We start from the raw sequence: 18,446 nt of genomic DNA, 5'->3' as shown, positions 1-18,446 counted from the left end.
CAAAGCAACTCAACACGTTCGTTCATAACACGAGTCCTGAAAATGTAATGCAAATAGAATATATAGGCGACGTTTCGGGCAATAGACCATCTTTAAAGCGCGCATTGCCACAGCGAATAACAGTTGCAGACTGCACAGTTTACACCATGAGGCCTGATAAGAATCACATCCGGATTAAGTTGTTTATATATATACACATGTGCTTATTGTTTCCTAGTAGGCGCTATTATGTAACAGAAACACCCTTCGGTAATAAAAAATAAAATAAAAAAAACACTCCAAATAATCGATTACAAACGGCATCATCGGGCAAAATCGCGTTTCGACGAAGCCGGTTGTTGTAATCACGAAGCGAAACGTCACGGTATTCTTAAATTATAAATAAAATGTTGTGCGTTTTACTCTCCAAGGCGTAACGAATTGGCACGAAATGTTTACCTCACAAACCTTACTCATTGGCTGTGTCGGGTGGTGGCGGGTTAACGACACATATATATATATTTACGCGATATAACCTACACCCACTGCGCCCCTCTCTTCCCCCCCACCAAAAAAAGAAACACCTTTATTACAGATATTGATCGCGAAAGCTTACGTTTTAAACCATTACTGTACGGTCACAAAGAACGACATGACGTCACTACACCGGTAACATTAACTCGGTGGATGACGTCACGGCAACGGTAACTCGATGGATGACGTCACGTCAACGACTGGGGGCTAGGGGATGACGTCACCCACCCCCCCTCAACTGCCACCATCCTCACTACATCATGGCGGGGCTGACTCGCATCGAGCGTCACGGAACCATCTTCTCACGGTGCGCCCCCACCTCTCCTCCTCCTCCTTTCCTCGTCGCGGTTGTCGCGCTCCCGTGTCGTCGTCGTCGCGCCGTTCTTAGCCGCCGCGACCGTGGCTGCTGCTGCTGCCGCTGTTCGTCGCGGGTTCTGTGAGCGCGTCCGACCGCCGCCGCCTCCTCCTCGTCCTGCCTTAGGCCGCGGGGTTCAGGGTCACCGGGTCACGTGACCTCCCCCCCCTCCTCCCCAACACGTGGGGAGCGGTGGCGCAGCGGTGAGCGCAAATCCAGCCACTTGTGCCCGATTTGTCGTGAAATCCATGCGCACGTCTTGGTCACGCGCGCGCGCGTTGTGAATGTGCCAGACTCCGAATCCGTCGGGAGGTTGGCCCACACGAAGCTTGCAGTTTCTCTGGACAAAGTTATGCCCTGGTCCCCCTTCCATACGCTTGGCAAACGTGGAATCATTCAAAGGAACATCTGCGCCGGTTTGAAATTATTCAGGCTTTGGTTTAAATAGACTGGATATATTGTGAGGAGCTCACAGATCCTTCAGATATTTTGGACACGTTCCCGTTAGTGAGATTCCTCCGGCAGGCAAGGCTGCGTTGGCTGGGTCATGTTGCCCGCATGCCCAGCCACCGCATGCCCACGCAGCTTCTGTTTGGCTGGATAGAGGGGGGATAAACGGGCTTGAGACTAACTAGAGAATAGATGGAGTGATGTGGTACAGGAGGATGTGGAGCTGATGGGACTTGCCGACGACTGGTACCGGCGGTGTCAAGATCGGCCTCTTTGGGGGAGGTTGGTGAAGGACGTTGCTACTGGGCAGTTGGAGGCAGTCGCCCTCCAGCAACAACGGAGGGCGGAGGAGCGACGCTCACAACAACGAGCGGAGCGCCGGGTGGCTAAAACACAGCAAGTTGCCACAGTAGGAAACACAGGTGGTGCATCAGCTGGTCTTCTCAGTCAACCCATGGCAGCGAGATCTGTTCCGTGACCTGCCAGCGAGCCTTCGACATTTCACGTGGCCTCAAAGTGCACCTAGAATTCTATATTTGAAGGTTTCGTGACTCCAGGAATCCATGCACCTAGCATGGTACAAGCGCCGTGATGAACGGCGGTTGTTGTACCTGTGTGTATGTGTGCAAGAACATGAATTAAGTTAATATATTGTCGATAACGGAGGATAGATTAAATTAGTTTCCTGCGTAAATTTATTGCCGGTTTTTGAACGTACGTAAAGAATGAAACAGCAGCACATTGAGGTGCCGCGGTGGCGAGATGTTAACCACTTCGCCTGGTATGCAGGGGTTGGTGGGTTCCATCCCGACCCTGACGCCCGTATATTTGAAGTTTGCATGTTCTCCCCGTGGTCGTGTGGATCTTTCTCCGGGTCCTCCGGTTTAATCCTCCACATTTAGAAACGAGTATTTGGCTGAAATACATTTCCACGTGATAAGCCACTTGAGCGATCATTTGTGGCCAGGTCGCTTCTGATAAAGAACTACTTACCTCGCTTGGTAAAGTAAAAAAAGTTGAAGTCTTTCTATGTGTATCGCAGGGTGCGTGACCTGATGCGTGCCCAGGTGATCAAGGAGGCCGACCGGCCATTGTGGTATGACATCTACGCTGCCTTCCCACCAAAGCGCGAGCCCAAGTACCAGGGCACGTGGACGCCACTGCTGCCCACGCGCTCGCAGCGCAAAGTCGCGCACCGTGAACAGCTGCGCCCCGAGCCGGACCCCGTGCGCGCCATCGTTTACGCCGAGGACACCGTTCGCGCGTACGTACGTCCGTCGCGCCCTCGCCCGCCTCTGGGACAAATATCGAGATTCCATTTTATTAGTCGGATCTCTTAGAGACGCCTTTAACAGATTGATCTGTCAAGTCTGTTGTTTAAATGCATCCGTGAAAAAGATTAGCTCTGAGCTTCATAGCTCATCGGATGCCTCCAGCCTAAATAAAGATTCTGATTCTGATTTCCAGACTTTTGCCCAAGGACGTCGCAAGAGACCACCTCATCAATGTTTTTTGTATAGAGATCTCAGCAGAGACTGCGGTGTTGTCGATGGTTCCTGTCATGGAACTGGCTTGGCAATCTTTTGCCAAACACCCCCATTAGATCTAGATTTGAAGTTTTCGTGACTGCAAGGATCCATACTCTTTGGTTTTTTCAGTAAAGTCACATAGGCGAAAATAGAATAAAAATTAAAATAACTAAATTAAATCGCGACGTTTCGGGCACAACACAAAACGCCGAAGTATGCCTAAGAGGCATACTTCAGCGCTTGTTTTTTCTCTGTGTTTGTCCCCACCTAAGGACGGACGCTTGTGTTGCGCCCGAAACGTCGTGATTTAATTTAGTTATTTTTATTTTATTTTCACCTACGTGACTTTACCGAAAAAAACCAAAGAGTACCCCCATTAGAGACTGATTTGTTAGTCTTTTGTCTGGAAACTCCATCATAGACTGTTGTACAGTCATGTGCCTGTATGTGAGAGTCCACATGTGAATGTGTGATCGTGTGTTCATATGTGCTGGTCTGGATGTCACATTTTTTTTGCACGTAGTGTTGTACATGTATTTACCTGTGTGTGCATGTGCGTGCATGTTTATGTTACGTGTTTGCGTATGCAGGCGATTTTTCCAGACATACACTGCGGGCCGGTACGACCTCACCAGACCCAACTTTGTGTCGCTCTCACAGAGGTGAGGTGTGCTAGTCATGTGACCACAAATGATACGTATGTATATATGTTGAACTTCTTTCGCACGTACGTAGACAACTGTGCAAAAGGCAGTTCTAAATATATGAGTTTTCAATCTAGATTAAAAATTGCCTAGCTCCAGTGGCCTCTTAATATTGAAAGATTGCTGATTGTCATGTGCTTGTGTGATTGCATTGCAGAATTGTTGCAGCATTGTGTGTTGGCTTTGAATTGTTACATAGTAGTTGGTGTGCATTATTTTTGTATGAAGCATATTTAGGGATTGGTGTGCATGATATGACTGTTGGGGTATGGATGTTTGTGTTGGCGATATGCAACGTATTGGGGTAATATTCTTTTTTATTGCCATGAAATTTGGTAATCCTTAAGAGTAAACTTAACGTTCATGCTTTGTTGTAGCACTGCACCTATAGCAGCATCATATGTTGCAGCTGAAGTGGGCATTGTATCAGTAAGGTGTACGTTGATGTTAAATTGTATTGCGCTTGTGGTGACATCCTGCCAATGTATATTTTCTATGGCTGTTTGAAGTGTGCTAAAATCACCTCCACTGCCGACGCGATGTGGGGAGGCCTTCATCCAGCAGTCGATTGACAAATGGTTGATCATTGTGGCAATTCGTGGCTGATCCAATATGGTTCTGGTGTGGTTGTATGGGTGCCGCACAGGTCTATGTCCTCGTTCGTGGAGAAGTGTGGTTGTTGATGTGCGGTGATTGTGATGATTTGGTCTAGGTTTGTGCAGCGCTATGAGGAGCTTCAGGCATCTGGGGATCACCCTGAAGAGAATCTATTTGAGGAAACTGGGAAAGCATTGTTGGCGGATGGCATTGTCCTGCGGCGAAAAGGCAGCAAGGTATTCCACATGTTGAATCTGGACCCTACAACACACAGCCCCCAGAACCAACATTCAATACCATAACACAGGAACACCAAAGTCGTCAACTCAAAACACAAAAAGCACCTTTGAACCCAAGAACTCGTAACACACAGTGTACAAAACCCATGGTCTCAAAGCACGCAACACGCTCAGGGTTCTAGACACACATTACTCCAACACCTTTATTTTGGGTTATGTTTTGGAACTTGCTCATAGCCTTTGTCCAAGGTTGATCAACGACTATTTTGGGTTTATGCTGAGGGTTTTAGTCATTGATTAGGCAACAATTTATCTGTTCATAATAGAACATGGAAACAAAGCATTTAAGATGCAATTATGAAGAAGAACAGGTTGCGGTCATGGGTGGAGCACATGTAGAGGATGGAGGAAGGAAATTTACCGAGACAGCATTGGAGTGGTTTCCTAGATGCTTGCGACCAAGGGAAGGCTCTAAAGCCAAATTGTGCGATATTACTAGTAGGAACCTCCTGGTTACATCAGCCCACAGGGGATTATTGTGTCCGTCGTGCAGTGAGGGGCTGGGTGGGGAGGGTGGGGAGGGGCTGGGTGGGACTGGGTGGGGAGTGGTTTGGTGGGGAGGGGTGGGGCTGGGGCTGGTCACCCTGTGGTGCCCTTATTAAACTCAACGTTTAACCTACTCACGCCGGCTTGTGCCCGCCCTCACAGTCGGGCATATTTGCGGAATACACCACGCCGCCGTTGACCCTGGCCATTGACTGAGCAACCCAACGTTCCTACCAGCTCCCTCCGCAGGAATGTGTTTTGAGAAAGGCCCTTGTGGGCTGGGTATCAATTTTGCAGAAGCCGAGTGATTTGTCAGAAAGAAAGTGGTGATTGTGAGGCGTGGTGGCATCGGCAGCATTCATTATGATGGCCTCTTGATCTTGCCTTAAAACCTTAGGTATGTGCCCTTGGATGCATCACGTATTCTTTCATTGTTTGCTGAATTAAGGTCAGCGTTGTGCCCTGGGATTATGTTCCGGCAGTGTCCTGGTCTGTTTTCTGGTTTGTATGTCAGGTCAGCATGAGGTTTGTACTAAGACTGATTTTCAAAGCTGCATATTGGGTTAGTTTAAAGTTTATTTTATTTAGCCAGGTGAAAACCCAAGAGACCAGGAAAGTCTAATTTGCAAGAGTTACCTGGGTCTGGTCATTAGTTGGGTGAAAAAAATATGCATGGCATGTGTCAGGGTTTACTAGTTATGTCCTGGTTTGTGTTGGTGCCAGGTGTTATGTCAGAGTTTACTGTAAACAGTGTCCTAGTTTGTGCTCTGTCGTTATGTCTCTGGACAGGTAGCAACACTGACCTTCAAGTACTGTCATTCAGTTGCGTGAGATGTATTCATCAATCGACGTCGCTGGTGTTAATCGTTTGTGTGTTTGCTTTTCAGCTTGAAACAGAGGCAGAAGCCGCCACCCCTGTGGGAGCATCAGACCAGCCTTCTGAACCCGCAGCATCTTAACCACGAAACAACACGTGCACCAGCAACTGAATACTGTGACATTCATTGAACCAGCTTAGAGAGCTCACTGGTCGTGTATATCTATTCTGGAGAGATATATTCCAAATAATTCACACCAAAATAGTTTAATCTCTTTAAATGAGCTAAAGGAACCATCACCCACACTGCTCGTCATGACCTTTATCGCTAGCGGGTACATCCCCCCCCCCCCCCCACCCTATGGACTCCCAAAAGTATTTTACCTGGTTCTAGATTTGAAATTTTCGTTACTGCAAGGATTCATACTTATTGTTTTTTTCGGTAAAGTCACGTAGGTAAAAATTAAAAGAAATGAAATTAAATCAAGATGTTTCGGAAGCAACATATGCCACCGTGATCAGGTGTTGACTGCTCCAGCAAAATTGCTGTGATTTAATTTATTTTTATTTTTTACCAACATGACTTTACCGAAAAAAACAAAGTGTTTACCTGGGTCAAACAAAAATATGATAGGACCAGGGTTGCAGTCAGTTTCCTCTAACTCGAAAGGGTCACACTGTATAGCACAGTTTACGAATCACTGCACCACTGCTGCCATTATAACAATTCCAAAAGTGAATGTTGGAGATGGACCTTAACGATGGATCAAATTTCCATCATGTGGCCAAATCACAATGTTCTCAAGGCATTGTGGATTTTTTTGTCCATTTGGCAATGCTGCCCTCTATTGAGAGGCAAATCAGAAACCAGTGAAGGGTGCATGGCTGGATTTTGATCAGCTCAGTTTATTTTGAGTTGAGGCTGATTGACCTAAGAAGCGATTTTCATTGGCTACCTGACCATAACGTCTGATACGATATCAAACACGTGATATGGGAAGGTAGGGTTTCGAGAGGTTGCATAGAAAATCATGGACATTTTATGAACATGGATAATTACCTGAATTGTGCGCAATCGAAAGCTTGTGCATCTGATCCAGCTGTAAATATATTGTGATCACCCTGGTCATACACAAGATATTTGATGAAGCATAATTTACACTTCATTGGCTTGGTAATACCACAGTCGCTTGGGTATTTCACAGATTATATTAGTTTTTTTACTGCAAGAAAACATCTGTTTAATAAATAACTATTTATGATCCCTAATCTTGCCTTTTTTCAGTTTTCACAAAGTACACAATGTACATTAAGCAAGTTAAAGCAAATTGATGTCACCAGCACGAGAGAGTTATACCCGTGAATTTCCGAATGCTATCCAATTACAGCAGGGGACACCTTATCGGAGCTGTGTAGGACACTGAATTGTGGATATGGACATCGAGGTTATGAGATGTTTCACATCTTCAACTCTTAAGATTTTTTTTTTCTCCCGAGTTTGGCAGCTCCTGTTTCCGACAGTGACTTCCCTTGCATTATTGCTTTTAATAAAAAAAAATGACATCGCCTGAGTAGATTTGGTCTTGTCCATTCGGTCATATCTGTCACTTTTACAATGGATGTATGGACATCCGTCTATATAAGGTGCTTACATTTTTTTAAATATACGAATGAAAATTTGCAACAATACCACAATAAATGTGCTTCCGGCCTCTGGAGACCACCTGGAGAAGATTCCAGGAATGTGTTGACAATGATGGCGAATAAGTGGAGACTGACTTTTTGAAGCTATTAACATACATTTATTATGTTACAGTGTATCAGTTTCTCATTAAAAACGACAGTCCCATGAAAGTGTTAAAAAAAATTTAAGCACCCTGTTTATACGGAACAGATACATAAATGAAAATTCCTCAAGAAATTATGGATATCGAATCCGACTTTCCCTCCGTATACGGAAAATATAGTTGCTGAAAAGTTGCTCAAATAGCGAATTTCCGTATATTGTTTTTGCCGTAAACGAGGGATGATTTTAAAACAGTTCTGAAAAACAAGATTGGACTGGCACTTCAGTGCTTACGTACACTAGGGGGCACAGTTGATGCAATCACTGACGAATCGCCAAAGAAATTTGGCGAAGCTGCTGCGTTGGCAGTGGTGCACAAGCACGATTTAAAAAAAATAACTAGACTACATTTCGGGCGATGGGAGTACTCGCCAGCATGCGCTATATATATTTAAGGAAGTGTCATTGATTAATGTTTTTCAGCCAAAATAGGTGGTGGTGGGGAACTGTTCCCCACAACTTTCCATCCCGGCAATCTTATGATTTACCACAATTCGGGGTTCCAATTTTATTCAAGAAAAAAATATTTTTAATTGAAGTCAATTGGGGTTCTAGTTGCTGCAGGAGTTTTGGAACCTATCACTGTAAATACAATCTAGATATGCAAAAAGATTAGATTTTTGTGTTTTGATGTACATTGTGAAATTAACGACGAATATCGAACGATGATCTCGTGCTTCATTATACACCTATAGTAGAACCTCGGAGATCGAACGCACCAGAACTCGAACAAATCGGTGTTCGAACGATATTTCCGAATATGTTTTGTCCCGGAAACCGAACGAAATTCGGAGGTCGAACCGGCAATCGCGACTTGAAAGAACCTGTACGGCTGAGACGCGTATGGCCAGCGTGCATGACGCCCAGACAAAGGTTTTACCTCCTCCTCACCACCTTCCACTCGAGCCATCAACTCTCCTACTACAGGTAAAGTGAAGTTGAATGTTCATTTATTCCATATATTTATTTCATTTATTTATTGTGTTTCTTGTTTTTTGTATGATTTTATGCATGTAATTACTGTAGACTTCGTGTAAAAATGCTTTATAATGAGAGATGTCTTGTGTCTGGAACCAATTAATGTCATTTACATTCATTCTTATGGGGAAAATTAATTCGGTGTTCAAACAAATCGGTGTTCGAATGGCCTTCTGGAACGAATTAAGTTCGATCTCCGGGCTACTACTGTATTTGTCAATTACATAGTTACTTATGAGCAAGCCTTCACCACCCCATCCACAGCACCTCCGTCTGTCCTGTACCCTCCTATCAGTGAGCATTCCATCTGTGACACGTGCGTATGTACCTAGTCTTCCTGGTAACGACTTGTCGCATGTCGTAACGCAATTCTACGTGTGTTCATCCACAGTTGCCCACACTTGCACATCGGTCATCTCAGATATGCATCGTATTCGTGAGGGTTGCCTGTGGTGGCGCACGCTTCTGTGGTCCAGAAGCGGGGTTTGGTTTGGTGGTCCACAGATCTTTTGAAAAGCCTCAACTCCATTGAGAAGTGAGGTGGCTACGAAAACCTGGGGTCACCCTTTCTGGGGTCAAAGTCGAACTTTGAAAATTACTTGCAAATTGCCTGATTTGGTAACTTCACATAGCAACGTCGAAACTGCAGCGGATTATCCTCGTCTGTAAACATAACTTTATAAATGGCCTCGTGCTATCAGAATGGCACGAATATCAAACGGGCTCGATATTGTATTGCATTTGATTGGCAGGACGACTGAAGTCTCATCGAGGGTTGCTACCACCAAGGTAAAATTGACCAGGACATCATGGGGATAAGAATAACCCACAATACCAGTAGAGGGGAAAACTACGATTTTGTCATTCACGCAACTCTGATTAGCACGGTTGGCTACATAAGGTGTGAAAGAAGTTCAACATACGTACAAATTGCATATCGCAACGATACACAATCGGCAACACATAAACATATATACCCAGAGACCTGACTAGATTCTTGCATGAAAATGTGTTAAGCTCTGCTAAATCTATCATTTGTTTTTCCTTCAGCATTGCAAAACCTACTAATGCCACGCAGTGACGCCGTCGCTATTATTGGAACATTCCAGATGTAGAGGTATTATTGTGCATCTCCCATGCTGTTAGCCGGTGGTATCGGACACGTGCCAATATGGGGCAGAAGACGGCCTCAGCCCCAGTGTTAAGGGACTATGGCCCACAGGGCCCAACAGTAACCCCTATGGAACAGCATGACCAGAGGTGCAGACCCCAGACCCCAGGAGGGGGGCTGGATGAGGATGACATCACCCCCAGGTCCTGCTGGAAGGTTCGAGAAGGAAGGTGTGGCCACGGCTCTGTATAAAAGCCGGACCTCTGAACGGTCCCGGCAGTCGTTGCTCGCCTGAAGATTGAAGAAGCCTCCTGAAGAGAAGAACCCAAAGGGCAGAGCTGGACCCCTGGCTAGGATCGGCTCAAGCTTATACCGGTGAAGACGCAAGCGTCAATCGTGAGAGGTGTACGTTAGCCAGTAAGAGGCGTATTAGTCTGTAGGGGCTACATCCCTAGCATATCGGGTGTAAGGGGCCGTTACCCCTTTGTGTTACGCAGTTATTGTTAAATAATAAGCGTGTTGCCTCAAAGAACTCTCCTCTAGTTATTTACCCACTACACATACATCAATGCGTATTCAAAACAAAACATAATGGCGAACAAGCCATAATACAGGTTTTTTGGGTTAGATCGTGTAAACATATAAAAGAAGAGCACACATATTCTTCGGTTCTTTTGGTAAAGTCACGTAGGTAGAATTAAAATAAAATGAATCCCGACGTTTCGATCGCAACACAAGCGCCCGTCTTCAGGTGAATATCGCGACAGCTGCGATGACTGCTGCGAGCAGCACGATGTCTGCTTTTTTGTGAAGAAAAGCTGTTACCAGCAAGAGTTCATATAAGTTTTGAGAACAAAGGCAGCCGAAGAAGTGTTAATGGGGTATTATTTATTACCCTTATACCGCAGCTGTCAAAACGTGATTTATTTTATTTTATTTCTACCTACGTGACTTTACCAAAAGAACCAAAGAGTATGGATTCCTGCAGTCACGAAAGCTTCAAATCAAGAGCACACAGTCATTTATATGCAGTCATTACCCCCCCCCCCCCCCACTTTGCGCACGAAGAACACACAAGTGTTGTCATCACATCTTCCCCTCTATTTAAGGAACGAAGCTTAAGGATTTCTCCACAGCTCTGGCTGTTGCCTGATGAAGCCAGTTGTAATTACTGGCGAAACGTCGTACTCAGATTGTTAATGTTGTTGCTTTGCTCTCCAACACACCGGTGTGCTGTACTCGTTTAGTGTTGTACTCACACGGACACTTAACTTTTCCCCTGTGTCACTTTATTTACCTTGCATCCAGTGTTGATGCTCCTCACACTAAAACACACTCTTGTTCCGAACTCCCCGACTTCCCCCTACTCACCTCCACACACCTCGTGCGCGGTAACCACTCTGTCTCCCCCACTCTCTCTCTCACTCTATACTCTGATATCCTGTCCTCCTTCCCCCACACCTCCGCCCTCGTCCCTGCCCCCAGCAGGGGATCAGCCAACACTGCTGGGGAGGACGAGGTGAGGAGGGCGAGGTCCCAGGCGTCTTCTCCCCGACTCTTGTGTTCTTCATCCCTTGAGCACCAACCAACCAACTCCCCGTGCTGCTCCGCACACTCCCTGACATGTCCCTCCTCATTTGGGGTCCTCACTTACCCCCCATTAAGCTGGCGCATCTACGGCGCCTCCGGCACGTGCTCTCTCTCTCTCTTATCGCCTCCATCTCCCGCCTCTCCGGCGCCCCAACGCACACACCTGCTCGTCCCCAAATGCACCCGCTCAATCAATGCTTCTCCCCCTAATTGCTGCCGCCTTTCCGGCATCTAATCCATGTCTCCACACTTGCACCTGCGCGACCTCAGTTGCACTCCCTCCATCCATGCTTCACCCCCTAATTGCTGCCACACCACTCCAGTGTCACCTGACCTCACCCTTTTGCTAACCCCGCGCGTTACGCCACTACGCTAGTAACCAATTGGCATGTTCTATTTACGTGACAAAGCTTACTAGTTGGCTATGTCGGGTGGTGGCGATTTTAACGACACATTTATATATTTACGCGATCTAACCCAAAAAAAATCTGTATTATGGATTATATTCGTCGCGAAAGCCTACGTGTTAAAATGGCAACAATGTCCATGACTCTATATGTAAACGCCATCACAGTGGGTGTGCGTTGTATAACGTGCGAGTGCACGCCAGCTTGAGTTAACCAATAGCCTTATTTAAATGCATTTTCTTGATCACGACACCGCTGGCAAAATGGCCTCTACCAGGAGCAGCCCTAGAGAACCCCTCTAGAGGGTCATTCTCCTACTCTTCCATACTGACCAGACGTTTTTTTTATGAGGTTGGAGTATCCGCACTTTACTTTACCACCCGCGACCGATTGACTGTGATGTAGCCATTCGCATTGCTGGGTGGAGGGATCTGGATGGAGGTGGCAGGAGGGATTTAAAAAAGTTCCCATTATGTAAACTGCCGTGCCAGGAAATGGAGTCGGTGACCTCTGGATTGCAAGCAAAGTGTGCAAATTATTTCACCATTCATGGTTATTCCTAAGAAGTAGAATAATCAGCAAAGTCAACTAAATCTCTTAACTGCACATGAGGCCATTAGGCTTTTGCATGTGTTTTTACAAGGGAGACTGGCACAGCTATTATTCCATAATTGTAGTTTTATTACATCACTGATATTTTATGACGAAAATGGAACAAAATCTGTACAGTGCGCAAAGAAACATGCAAAGGTGCATACATTGCTTGGGATATTATGCGGAGAGACAGAAAGTGAAACATGGATCAGAGGGCAAACGCAAGTTCGAGAAATCACATTGACTTAAGGAAAGTAAGTGGGCTTGGGCAAGACGTGTCACTCGAAGTGATCAAGACAAATCATGGAGTGGCACCCGAAATACAGGACGTCGACCGAGCATATGGAGCAATGAAATAGGTTAATGTACATGTGCTAGGCAGATTATCGCTTTAATCCAGTTGTGGATTAACATAATAACACACACTTTTGGCGCATATATTTCGTGAAGCGGACGCAATGTTCAATCGAGAACTCAGGGGGCACGCTGCCAGTGCTCAACGTCCCTCCTATGACAGTCTGAACACGCGAGAACCTGAAAAGGTGAGAGGCTGAACAAGTGAGACTTATCTTCTTGGTTCTTTCGGTAAAGTCATGTAGAAGGGAAATAATAAAATAATGAAAATAAAACGTGATAAAATATTTTATTACGTTTTATTAAGTTTTCTTTTTATTATTGTATTATTTCCTTTCTACGTGACTTCACCAAAAGAACCAAGAAGATGAATCCCTGCAGTCACGAAAGCTTTAAATCGAAAAGTGAGACTTAATCGGCTGCTTGAAGGTAGATGATGGTGTTTGGATGCTGATACTCCGACTGATGCTCCTGCTGTTGTGGAGTGACTCATGCAGCCAGCTATGGCTGCAGAGTTTGGTAGTACATGTTGTTTATGTCGTTTATTGTGAAAATTCGGTCACAGTTCCTATGATCACTGTTACATTGCTTTTATGGCTTTACTTTGGTGATTTCGAAAAGTTTTTTGGTTTGGCCATGTGTGTTCGTTGTAGTACGGAGTTACACTGATGGCCTTAATCTAAGTTGTCTTGTGGTTGTTGTTTTTTGACTTGCATCCCACTGGGATTTTTGCACACAGCGTTGGTGTACGGTGCTTTTTCTGGAAGACTTTGCAGTTTTTTCCTGGATTTTCTATTTGCACATAGTCACATAGTCACTTTAAGATGTTTTCTTGTTGATGTTTTTGTTTGTTGCGGTTGCACCCGATTCAAGAGCCGAATGACTCACAGGGCTATACCAAATAAATCAAACTGAAACTGCTGCTTTGTGCAACTTCCAGATGATTGCCAGTGCAGCCACATTGGAAAACGCCCCTCAGCCAATGCAAGTCCTGGTTCTGGGTACGATTCCCCGATGTTAGATGTACTCCGTAAGACGTGGCGGTTTTTGCCGAGGTCAGTGGAGTGAAAAAGGGCGACGAGGTACGGTGAAAGACCTTGACAAAGAGCTCGGTGGCACAGGGCGGGATGTTAGCTTGAACGTAGTGTATATAGCGCCTTCACCAAGACGCTTTACAGCGAAACACGTTCCTTCGGAGTGGGCAGGTAGGAACTTGGTTGGACAGCGCATTCGTGCACGACAGAAAGCTCGCGGTCACGTGACGCACTTCAACCAATCCGGGAGCGTACGTGTTTGGGAGGGGCTATGCACGACAGACAAATAATCCCTGGTGGGCAGTGTGGAACTGTTGTTCCTACCTGTATTAAGAACGCTACGTATGAATGCAATGGTGGAGCTGAGGTTAATAAAATAGATGAGAGGAAGCAATTGGCGAATCTGTGATGCATGAATTCAGCGAAAGCGAAATTGATGACAGTAAATGACGATGAATGGATTTAATTAATGGAGAATGAGTGATAGCCGTGTAATGGGAATTTGAAGAGGGAACATTTTGACTTAAAACTTTCGTGACTGCAGGAATTCATATTCTATGGTTCTTTTGGTAAAGTCACGTAGATAGAAAAAAAAAATAAAAAAAAATAAGTGAATAAAAATATCACGGCGTTTCGATCGCAACACAACCTTTCGTCACCAGGCAAAGGAGTCAGCCTCTAAAGGCAAGCTGTTTATAAAGGTTTAGGGATGGGTGTAGCCCAAGTGTATCAACAGCACCAGGAGTATAGGCGGTGCACGAGTGCCAATGCAGCAACGATGCCAATGCAGCAGAATGCCAATGCAGCAGCAAAGATCCCTGCACCCTGCGCTACACACCACACTGCTGACGGTGGAGGTTGATTGACAAGAAAACACAAGTCAAGTCATGACCCAAAGTGGTTGATTACATCTTTCCAATGATTGCCGAGTCTATAACCTTCCTCTCGGTTGAAATTGTCTCTGTGTCTGTATATATGAATGGCTTCATGAACGAATATTTGTTGATAGCCAGTAGGCTTGCAAAGAACCATCGTCTTAGAGAAATCAGTTTCGTGTGAGCCAGCCGCATTAAAACAATGATCAGCCAGGGCAGAAGTATTGGTCCTACCGTGTTTCAAATCTTCCTCATGTTCACGAACACGGTCCGAGACATGTCGCTGTATCTGCGGCAGTAGTTACATTGGGGAAACTAAGCGACATGTCTCGAGACCGTGTTTGTGAACATAAGGCAGATTTTAAACACGGTAGGACGCCTGGCACACTTTACACCCTCGCCCAGGACTGGTGATCTCACCCCACAAGGAATGCTTACCCACACGGGTATTACAAGACAATTTTAATTCCAGTTGCACAATGCGGGAATTACAACATCCTGGTCTCCCTGGGTATTGCGACATGAATTATCGCCGCACCTATCATTGCCCATCCGCAACTGCATCGATGTACAGTAATGGCTAACGTAATTAATAGATCTTCTTGGTTCTTTCGGTAAAGTCACGTAGAAGGGAAGTCATAAAATAATAAAAATAAAACATAATAAAATTTTATTATGTTTTATTTTTATTATTGTAATGCGGGCGTAAATGGGCGGGGCGGATATGACGATCCGAGAGGGAGGAGTCAGGGTGACGTGGGGGAGAAGTTATAGCGGGGAGACAGGAAGCTATCTGGGTCAGTCGGGGGAGTGAAGGGTGGTGAACACGTTGGGTGGTCGCCGTGCCTCAGCCTGGTGGCTGAGGGGCTCATGACGGCGCCAGCCAGCGGGGTGGAAGAGAGAGTGGAGGATTGAGGTTGGAGATGGCGAGATAGCCACAGAGGCCACGAAGGGCTGAGGTAGGAAGTGGCGAGATAGCCACAGAGGCCACGAAGGGCTGAGGTAGGAAATGGCGAGATAGCCATAGAGGCCACGAAGGGCTGACGTTGGGAGGTGGCGAGATCGCCACGCACGGAGGAACAGGGAGCAGCGATGGAGCTGCTGTGGGGGGAGCCGGAGGGCTGCACCAAGAGCCTGCAGCGGAGCTGCAGGAGCGTGGAAGGCTACGGGAGCGAAGGCAGATGTGGGGCTGCCAGGGAGAGAGTCTCAGGAGGAGTGCCGTGTGGGAAGGAGAACGCGAACCCCAAATAAAGGACACGGAGTCAGCAAGAAGTGTCTGAGTCCTTTTATTACACTGGAGTCAGAAGTGAAACGGCATCTCAAAACAACTGAGAGAAAGAAGAAAAAAAAAAGAATATTCCTGCTACATCATCCGACGACGACGACCTTCCTCAGACGGTGGACCTGCCTGCGATGGAAGAGGAGATCCGTTCTGGAACGAGTACGGGTCCGGGTGAGCAAGGTGTCGCCGCGTCGGTGGACCTGTCTGTGCCGGAGGACGCCAACTTACGATGGAGACAGATGGCGATGCAGATGGGGACCTTGAAAATCGTGCTGGCGCAACTGTGTGAGTTCACCACGCCGAGGACGACGTCGGGGAGGCCCAGTGGTGATCCGCAGGCCTCTGCCTTTCCTGCGCTGCCAGCGCCATTGCCACGTGGCACGAAGACGCCATCTTGGGCGTGGCAGGGGAGAAACGGCGGGAAGCCGCCATCTTGTCTTCACCGCGGCGGGAGGACGCCGCCATCTTCAACATTGCGGCGGAGAGGCAGCCTTGCGCTGCCATCTGGAGGTGCCGCGGGGTGAGCAGCCTGCTGTGAGCTGCTGTTTTTCGAGGGGGTGCTGCGAGGAGAAGACGCCGATGCTGCAGCTGCTGGGGCGGGAGCTTCCCGTCCTGGCTCGGGTGCGTGACAACGGAGCCGTCAAGTCGCCGAACGAGTTCTGCGAGGCGTCTCAAGTTGCCACCCTGCCGTCCTCTTCTTGCTGCAGCCCCGGGCGAGTCATAACGATACGCACCCGGCCTTAACACACACCTCACTCATCTTTCGAGGGCCGGGGGGGGCTATTTTGGTTTTCTCTTATGACTCGATTGTGCGGAGCGCGGTTCGGACTGTGTGTATATGTGTGTAATAACGATGAACGCGCTATCTGCTTGTTGCTTGGTGTCAATATAAGTGTGTGCGTGTGTTGAGAATGGACGGAGAGTCTGCTGTATTTGCTGAGTGTCAAATTGTGTGTGTGCGCTGCTGCGTGGAGTTGTTATCTTGATGGTGAAGTTAATTATTAACTTGGGAGCGTCGGGTATCTTGCGCTGTATTATTTGTGGGTTACCTTGTGCGATGGGCTTAAATGAAAAAACAAATTTTTTTTTTTTGGTGTATTGTGCTGCGAGGTGCTGTGTGCGATGCGATTGTTGCAAGAGAGAGAATAATTGTGTTGTTGCTGCAAAGTTACGACAGGATTAATGGTGTGTTGGTTGCCTGCAGATCTGCTTGCTATTGTGCTTAAATGTACGCGTGTGATCGCGATATGCTGATTGCATGTGCTGTTATACCGTTCTGTATGGTTATGGGGTGCGATGCAGTGGTTGACTATTGGAATTGAGATTGTTATTATATTGTGCGTACTTGTTGGAAATTGGTAACAAATTCGAGGGGGACCCAAATATTTGGTTGTATGGGTGTTGTGCACACGAGATTGCGCGTATATTATAGAGGGGGACCCAAAAATTTGGTTGTATGGGTGTTGTGCACACGACATTGCGTGTATATTATAGGGGTAATTGAGCTTTTTGAAAATGAGGGTGCGCGATGACGCCGTTGTGGGTGGCTTAGATGTTAATGCTAATGGGATCGTAAATGGGCGCCAAGTGGCGTCGTGTATTGGTTGATTGCATGCAGCCACGAGTTGCTTTGCGAGTTGGGTTGAGTAACCAATGTGGTTGGTAAAAAAATTGGTTAAAAATTCCACGATATGACAGCGGTGCGCAGCAAGCTGGGGCTGTGCGTCTATCGTTGGTGGGGTTGTTATAACGTGACGGGGGATGCGTCTTGTGACCCCCAGCTAAGGGAAGCTGGGGTGCACGAATGGAGAAAACTGGCCACGTGTTCGCACGTTGGGCCGCCATTTTGCGCGCACGCGGGGTATGGCGACGATGCGCTTTGCGGAAAGGGCCGCCATTTTGAGTGCGCGCGAGAGATTGCGCGAACGCGCTGGGCGGAGGGGGACGCCATTTTTGAGCGCGCGGGAAAAACCGCGGTGGGGCAAATATTCCATCTGTTATGCCGCCATTGTTGATTGGGTGATGCACGAGTTGTGGTCACATCGGCCTATGGCTGATGGCTGACCTGACAGCCCGGAGGCGAAACCTCCGTGGTATGTCTTAAACTAATGGGCCATGTGCTCATATGGCTCGGGGAGTCATGGTTCAGTTGTGCGGTGGCAGACTGAACCTGGTGTGCCTGGGGCTCACGGGATCTGGGTTAGGGTGTTATTGTCTCTATAAGAGAACATTGCCCCGTGGGGAGAGTACATGGGGTCTGGCATTGCTGGGGGATGAACCTTCCCTGGGCTATAAAGCGTCAGACTATAAGAGGCTGGTGTGTGTCCATCGCTGATGGGATAGTAAGGGAGGAGCATGGCCGAGTGCTGATCTTCCCCGAAATGGCACTAGCCGAGAGTATGGTAAATGGATGTTGCTGTGGGTTGACGACCACGGTGAGGGTTACGGCGAGTTAAACGTCACCGCTGGGGAGCGTGGCTCTCTCCACGCGAGGGTGTGCGATTAGGTGTTTTGTTGGGTTGCTGAGAGTGACCGTGGGTACATGCTGTGTACGTGCGATGTCTGTGCTGGTCCTCAAGGGAGGACTGCTGGTGGGTAAGAGCAGGAAATTTTGTTGTTGTTGTC

General features: G+C 47.0%; 1 protein-coding gene across 3 annotated transcripts; it reads left to right on the top strand.

Annotated features, from left to right (window-relative positions):
* Positions 1-715: 715 nt before the first annotated feature.
* Positions 716-7,321, top strand: MRPS23 (mitochondrial ribosomal protein S23). 3 transcript variants are annotated; one of them, XM_061577427.1, is made up of 5 exons: positions 716-820; positions 2,361-2,582; positions 3,438-3,509; positions 4,264-4,384; positions 5,821-7,321. In XM_061577427.1, exons 1-5 carry the CDS (start codon positions 774-776, stop codon positions 5,890-5,892), a joined length of 534 nt encoding a protein of 177 aa, XP_061433411.1. In that variant the 5' UTR covers positions 716-773; the 3' UTR covers positions 5,893-7,321. The 3 variants fall into 3 exon arrangements, with proteins under 3 accessions (XP_061433411.1, XP_061433412.1, XP_061433413.1); XM_061577428.1 differs by lacking the exon at positions 716-820 and adding an exon at positions 872-1,071; XM_061577429.1 differs by lacking the exon at positions 716-820 and adding an exon at positions 1,098-1,740.
* Positions 7,322-18,446: the final 11,125 nt, after the last annotated feature.

The sequence above is a fragment of the Lethenteron reissneri genome, chromosome 64 (genome assembly GCF_015708825.2).
Source record: "Lethenteron reissneri isolate LAM-NWPU_2019-01 chromosome 64, ASM1570882v1, whole genome shotgun sequence".
In the NCBI taxonomy this organism is placed as follows: domain Eukaryota; kingdom Metazoa; phylum Chordata; class Hyperoartia; order Petromyzontiformes; family Petromyzontidae; genus Lethenteron; species Lethenteron reissneri.
The sequence above is the reverse complement of the archived record's forward strand: the minus strand, read 5'-3'. Positions and strand labels throughout refer to the sequence as shown.

Coding starts and splice junctions, on each gene's coding strand:
- MRPS23 (XM_061577427.1), top strand. CDS start 774: ATGGCGGGGCTGACTCGCATCGAGCGTCACGGAACCATCTTCTCACG. Junction 2,583..3,437: donor GCCGAGGACACCGTTCGCGC/GTACGTACGTCC, acceptor TTGCGTATGCAG/GCGATTTTTCCAGACATACA. Junction 4,385..5,820: donor TGCGGCGAAAAGGCAGCAAG/GTATTCCACATG, acceptor TTTGCTTTTCAG/CTTGAAACAGAGGCAGAAGC.